A 7,343-nucleotide genomic window follows, 5' to 3' on the forward strand; every position below is an offset into this window, starting at 1 on the left:
AAAAGGTAATTTCATGCTTTGGTGGATGGAATCAGGAGAAGGACTCAGTCGTCATGTGCTCAGTTATTTCTATAAGGCAGAGAAGAACATACCCTAGAAGCTAGTGTGTTCCTTGGAAGGAGTGACCTGGAAATGATGCTCTTGTGGAAAGAAGGATAAAAAAGAGGGGAAGAATATCTACATGGTATCTCTTTTCTTTGGGAGTGTTTCCTTAGCTTTAATAGGAATGAAAGGTTCTAAATAAGATAGCTTTTATCCCAATAAATACTTTACCAGACCTACCTCCTAGGACCGGATACAGACTCATTCGTTTGGACTAATGACTTTACTGAACTTAAGACCACTAAGGGAGGGTCATCTTCTGTGGAGGGGCAGAATATCCCCTATGGGTAAGAGCCTGGGACCATAGGGTTCTTTCTTTCTCTCTTCATATTTGGACAGAACAGCTCTGTAGCCAAGGAGCGAGGCTGAATTTCTTTACTGAGATGCTTTTGCTTAGCTGCCATCTGCTGCAAAACCTGTAGGAATTTCTGTGACCTATAAGAAAGTGATGTGCAGCAGCTTTTAAATGCTGCTGAGAAGAACTGCGGGAAAGAAATCACTCACAATGATAAGTTTAGTTGGTTCTGCAGCCTCCAGGAGCCCATAAATAAAGTCTATGAAACTGCAGCGGCAGGGGAAGAACAGCTGGGACAGATTTTCCAAAGTTCTCTCTGAAAACCTTGGGAACTAATGAGATTCTTTGTTAGCAGGACGAGGCGCGTGTCACAGAGGTGAGCAGTGCAGCAGCTCATGCTGATGGAATCAGGCAGTTCCCTCGAGTGACACAAGCCCAGAAAGGGCACGAGGTGGTGTGGCTCAGAGGAATGGCAGCCCACATGCGTGTGCCATACACTAATCTCATTTTGCCTTGGGGTCACCATTGAGCTGTAGGGTTTTTGATGCTCTGGTCTGATTTGTGGCTGCCTGACAGGCTTGTAGATGACCAATGGTCCCCCAGCTTGTATCACTGACTGTGAAGTATTAGAAGTGTTTACAGAAAGGGGTAAGACTCACTTTTCTCTCCCTTCTCCACAAAGGAATACACCATTGATGTCTTTTTCCGGCAATCCTGGAGAGATGAGAGGCTGAAGTTCGACGGTCCCATGAAGATCCTTCCTCTGAACAACCTGCTGGCAAGCAAGATCTGGACTCCTGATACCTTCTTCCACAATGGGAAGAAATCTGTTGCCCATAACATGACAACACCCAACAAGCTGCTGCGCCTGGTAGATAATGGCACGCTCCTGTACACAATGAGGTGAGTTCGTGGCTCTGGGCCAGGGTCTTTCAGGTACACATGCAAGCTATTATGGGACCCCAAAGGTATGTAACAACTGTGTAGACTCCCACTGGCTGTTAGCATGGCAGAGCTGCTACCCCTACTATCCTTATTTCTTAGCTGTGTAGCATCACTGGTCCTCAACTTCAGCACACTTGTGCAAGTAGCTTTTTTCTCATCATTCAAGTTGACTTTTTTTTTTCTTTTCTGTGATGAGGTGAAAATATTTAATTCTATAGCTTGAGGAATTTCTTTGCCACTGTGGTTATTTTTGTTCCTGATCTCTGATGGGATATGAAGTCAGGAATTTGGTAATGGTAGGAAACATTAGGAGGGGAGAATTAGATATTCTCCAGCAGCTTGAGAACAGATTTGAATTTGTTCAGCATATTACCCCAGAGCCCTGTGGGGTTTGCTTGTGAGAACAGGGTTTTCTTCCTACTTCATGGAATCCAAAATCCCAACCTATCTAGTCAGTGATCATCTCTAGGAAAAAAATCACCAGCTTTTAAAAAATGGTCTCCTGCAGAAGTCCCAGCCACAGGGCAGCCATGTGCAGCATGAGTCCACAGACTGCATTACAAGCTGCCTCATTTCACTGTGAGCTCCAGCAATGGGGCCTGCCTTCTGCAAATGGGTGGTTGCTGGGAACCATGTTCTGCATCTCTCAAGAACAGGTCTGGTACGTACACTTATCACAAACTGCGACAGGTGGAGGTCGGGTTAAGTATGTGTTCATTCTTGTTGACAGGTTCCTGTATGCTTCATAGCTATTCACCCACGTAAATAATGTTTGCCACCTGGGAATGATGTGCTAATCCACTAGACCTATAAATGAAGCAGCAAGCTACTCATAGATGCACAAAAATGGTACTGAGGTATTTACGGAAAGGTGTACATTTTTGTCTTTAAAAATTATTTTCTCTGCCTCCATCTTCAAGCCAATCCAGACTAGTAACACGCTTCTCTGTGGGTTTGGTTGGCTGAGATGCTGCACTTTCACCTCTGCTTTTTGAGGACCAGACAGGATTTCATCTCTTCATAGCTCTGCTGGCTGCTGATCTACGATGTCAGCAAGTTTTACAGCCTACATTGATAAACAATGCTCTGCTTTTGTGCAGCAGCTCTCAGATATGAGCTAATCCTGCCAGTGCCCTGGGGGTTTGGGTCTCTGAACATCAGGGATCTCATGTTACTGAGGCAGATGGGGTAAATGAAGAGAGAAGCCCAATTTGACTTGAGGGCTCAGTTCTGTTCCTGGCTGTCTGACCTGCATGTGGATGACTAACACTCCCCCAGTTTGTATCATTGTCTGACTGTACAGTATTAGAGGAGATAATGGCATAAGGCAGAAAAAAGACCCAATTTTAGGGTATTTATATCACTTCACTTGTTCTTTATTCAGCAAACAACCATTACCTTCAGCAAGTTTTGTGTGACAGAGAAAGTATTGAGTTTGCTCTTCCGTTTACGGCTGGGCAGATGCCAGCATCACGAGGCTTTTGGGAATGAGCTGCTTGAAGGAAACGGAGTCACAGGGACTTTTAAGTAAATTCAGCACATCCTTCAGCTTAGCCCATTCCCATGGAAGGAGGGATGATGAAGGAAGTTCCACAAAGGAACCGCCTTTGTGTCTGCTCCCATCCCTCTTAAATACACGTCTTTGCAAGGTGAAGACCCCACTCAGGTCTTATCACACGTTGTATTGCCCATCACTGAGAAACATAGTGCATGTGGGCCTCCTGCTGTCAGGACAGACGGGCTGGGCTGTCAGGGCTGCATGCTGCCTCTGTCCCAGGCAGTCCCTTCCAGGTTCGGTCAAGACTGGAGCTTTGCCATGCAGTTTGACTCCTGAGACATATCCTTCTCTTTACCTTGTACCAGCCAATATCCTTGAGGGATCAGCTCTGCTGATGTGCAATTAGAGACGTGTCTCTTGCTATTTATCCTGCTGTGAAAGCCAACTTCTCTTAGTCAAGGCTTACGTTTATGGATGAAGTTGCTTTGATGGAACAGAACATCTGACACATGCATCCAGCAAAATTACACCTGAGTGACAATATTTATAACTCCCAGAGAGAGCCTCTTTGTTACTGATCTGAGCTTCAAGGAGTCACACACCCACTGTAGCCAGGCATCCAGAAACTGCCCTTATTCACAGCACAGCCTCCTCACACATCAGTGCAGTGCCACAGTGCAGACATCTGATCCCTGGCTCAGGCTTGGCACCGGGGTGATGAGATGACATTTGTGACCACAGCAGAAAACTGTGTTTCTCTATTCCCTTCCTTCTGGCTGCTGAGCCATGGACAGAGTTACTGATTCCTCAGCCTCTTCCCTGTTGCTCCAGCTGCCTTTGAGGGTGTAGGAAACACAGCCTTATCATGTAGTCATGCCTCTGCTGTCTTGTTTCTGGAGCTCCTACACGATCTGAGTAACTTACAAAGCCCAGCCAGGGCCTCAAAGCATTGGTATCAGAGCTGAGTGCAGCAAACCAGGGATTGTGCCTGGATTTACATAAGGCACGGACAAAAACACGGCTGCTGCAGCAATCTCTGGATGTAATCTCTGCCTTAAATTGTGTGGGGCACATCGATAATGTTCGGGTTCTTCCTGGCCTTGAAACATGAAAACAGAGAAAGCTTGATGCTGTGCCGAAGGGATTCAGCTGTGTGAATCCAGGCTTTAAAGAGCTCTTCTGCTCTTCAGAGGGGCTGTCAGAGTGGCATGTGGAGGCTTTGTGCTTATTGTCAGAGTGTTTCCCAGACAATATGCGCTCAAGTTATGCACTCAGAGGATGTTTTCTTTAACTGTAGGGCTGACGCATTCAGCTGTGTGCCTCAGGAACCTGTATTACTAAAGACAACGTGCACCTGGAAAGGAGAAGTGAAGCCTTGGTTGAGTTAGGGGTAGAGCAGGAGGGAAAGCGAGGCAAAAAGGTGCGCAGGGCACATGCAGTCCTACTGGGCCATGGCCCTGGATAACAAGCCCTGTACCTCACTGCAACATGCTTAGGACTGCTGACACCCAGGCTGCTGTTTGAAGTCACAGAGTCTTGCAGGGTCACCTCCCAGCCAAGCCCTTGTGTTGTCTTCACTGTCTTTACTCCATGTGATGGAGGTGCAACCATAATTCTTTGCCAGAAAAGCAGCTCAGACACCACAGAACCAGCTCCTCTGGGCATTTGGGACTATTTGACAGCTCTCTGGCTTCATCCCACCTTGGCCTTAGTTGTAGACAACAGCACAAACAGACCCAAGCAGGCCAAAGCAGACTGCTGAGAATGCACACAGCTGATTAGATGGGCTGAGGTTTGCAGAGCCAGTTTGAAGCTTTTCCCTTCCAAACTGTTTCCAAAGTGGATCCAAAAGCAAAAACGACCTATTTTCCAGGCTTGGTTTTCTGCAGGCTGTCCCAAGAGGGAAAAATCTTCAGAGATCACCTCATCTCCCTGCATTCCTGCCATCACGGGCTGAAATCTCTGGGGGCTGCAGAGTGAATTTGGTGTTTTTATATCCAGCACAAGGATTCCAGTAGCAGCATGGCTTTCAAACTCAAACCCCGGCAATTAAACCTAACCTAGATTTGAGCACAGCCCGAACCATGAACACCACCTAATGGTCCTGACTGTGGTTATTAATGACTCTCCTGGAGGAGAAATCAGGACAAAACTCAAGCAATATCCTCAGCATAAACTAAGTTGGCTTTGCTGTGCGGGGTGCTGTCATGTTTTTGTGCCACGCGTACACCGAAGGATTATTACATTTTGCATCCCAGAAATTGGACCATGGCTCTCGCTCATCCTGCAGCACGAGGCAGGTAATGACAGGGGCTCTAATGACACATCAAAGCTTCGCTAAGCTGCCGGTAACCATGAGAACACCGCTGAAGAGGTTTGTTGTACCGCCAGCCCTGGGAGAGGGATGTTTAGCTTGACTCACGCTACTTGCCATTGTGTTGAGCAGTTCAAAGGGCTTCCCGTGACTTTAAAGAGGAAAACATGGCTTCTCACTGGGTGTTCCACTTTTGGTGCTGCTGTGGCAACAAAGCAGAGGAAAAACAGGAGGGGTCTGCAGTTCTATTTCAAGGCAGTTCGCAACAAGTTATTGCTTGTGGCTGGGACATAAGAGCCAAAGGATACACCAGCTGGAGGATGTTGTTGCTGGCAGTCCGGCTATTCTTCACTTTCTGGTTAGGCTTTGTGATGGCATTTCAAGGCTCAGATGTCCAAACCTGAACCTGAGTGTGAAGCAAACCTTCGTGGCAAGCTGGTACAGGGTCAGGGGCAAAGATGAGGCTTTCTGCAAAAAACTGTTCTACCCAAATGCTGCAGAGGCAGTGGTAATTGTCTGGGAAGTTAGATACATTCCTCTTAGTCTGACATTTTGACGTTTCATTAGGCAGAGCATATGGTGCTGAGGAGGAGTGCTTTTCCAGCAACAAGAGGTGGCAGGGAAGGCTGGGGGGGGAGGGAAATGTGGGCACTCTGCTAAGCAGTGATTGATGCTGCAACTCACCTAAATACTGCTGCTAATTAGTGCTCTGAAAGATGAGCGTCTGCTGGAGAGGGCATGGTGAAGGGGGGTGAAGGATAGCCAAGGGGCACAGAGGGGTGGGAAAGGAGTGAGCAGTGCACACGGGGTGGTGGAACAGAGCTTCTTGGGGAGCTGGTGCACGTGGAGCAAAGGCAGAGGCTTCAAGCCAAGGAGGATATCTGAGAACAGGAATGCTGCACTCCTTTTCCCTTCAGCAAGCATTGTCTGCGAACGTGCTGACTTCAGGCTAGCTGAAATTGCTGAACCAGACTCATTTCCCTGGGATGATACGGTGTTTTCCTTTTTATTTAATTTCAGGAGACTTAAAAACCCTCCTCCAATTGTGGGCGGTAAAGGTGGAAGATTAGTTGCTTTTCCAGTAGCTTGTTGATGGATTTATTGTATTTTGTTTTTTCCTACTGACTCAGCTATTAAAACACACTTCAGATGTAAAATGTGACCGCTGTTTTCCCACACAACTAAAGTCATCCAGTACTGTTATAAAGTTGTCTCCTTCCCTTGACAACAGTTGCTTATGTTGGCTGTGGCCTGGATTGGGCAGCAGGGTATGGCCAAGGCCAACTTGTGCCCAGATCTGCTGCTGCCTGGCCCCCTCTGACTCTTTCTGGCTGTTCTGAATGGCACGCAGCCACTGAACCCATAATCTGTGGTCCCTTGAGTTGTTAGTGTTCAGCCTTATCCATAGCCATGGATCACAGCCAAAATTCTCATCCAGTACAGTGGATGAAAAAGGCCATTCTGCTTTTTGGGGATTCAGGACACATCAGAAGTAAAGTGCTGAGCAGGAAGAAAAGTCCTTTGGAAAAGCTTTGGTAACAGGGAGTATCATTGACCTACCCTGGGGAGAGATGCAGAAGGCCACAGGAAACCACTTTCTTCACCTGTTTCCTTTGCCATGCCATACAAGACTAAGATGTAGACTGCAATGGGGCCACGTGCCTATCCTTGCAGAGCTCTCCTAAGGATGGATTTACTGGATTTTATAGCCATTGTAAGTGCTTCAGGAGCTCCTATTCATGCACTTTGGCCACCCTACTCCATCGAAATTGTGGCATCTTCCAGCTCTGCTCTTCCACCTCTTTAGTGCCTCTGCCTGGGATGCCAGCTTCTGCATATCCTCTAAAAGCAGCGAGACTGGATATGGATCCAAAATCAGGTTCATTCCTTCACCCAGCAGAGCAAACTTCACAGCTGTCAGTGTGTTTCCATGGTACAGCAGCCAAAGTGAAGCAGCTCTGCTCACTGCTGCTTCATCCCTGGCACAGAGCTCACTCCTGCCTGTCATCTGCCACCTGTGGTCATCATCACCACAGCTTCTGTCCTTGCTGAGTGGCCCTGGAGCCCCACCGGTCCAAAACCACTTTCCCTCTGCTTGGTTTCCCCGCAAAGGTGCCTAGAGTGTTTTAGGAAGTGTTTGCTTCTGTCCAACAAAACTCTTCAATGCCAACTTTAAAAAATAATCCTTT

The 7,343-nt window shown here is 47.3% G+C and overlaps 1 protein-coding gene across 2 annotated transcripts in view; it reads left to right on the forward strand.

Moving 5' to 3' along the window:
• Nucleotides 1–7,343, forward strand: part of LOC100543162 (gamma-aminobutyric acid receptor subunit alpha-3) — a 75,998-nt gene that overhangs the window by 44,170 nt on the left and 24,485 nt on the right. For both annotated transcript variants that reach the window (XM_010715274.3, XM_031554662.1), the window contains one exon: nucleotides 1,080–1,300. In XM_010715274.3, the coding sequence (XP_010713576.1) occupies nucleotides 1,080–1,300 (221 nt within the window). The remainder of the gene's footprint in view (nucleotides 1–1,079; nucleotides 1,301–7,343) is intronic.

This window comes from Meleagris gallopavo, chromosome 9 (genome assembly GCF_000146605.3).
Source record: "Meleagris gallopavo isolate NT-WF06-2002-E0010 breed Aviagen turkey brand Nicholas breeding stock chromosome 9, Turkey_5.1, whole genome shotgun sequence".
Taxonomy (NCBI): domain Eukaryota; kingdom Metazoa; phylum Chordata; class Aves; order Galliformes; family Phasianidae; genus Meleagris; species Meleagris gallopavo.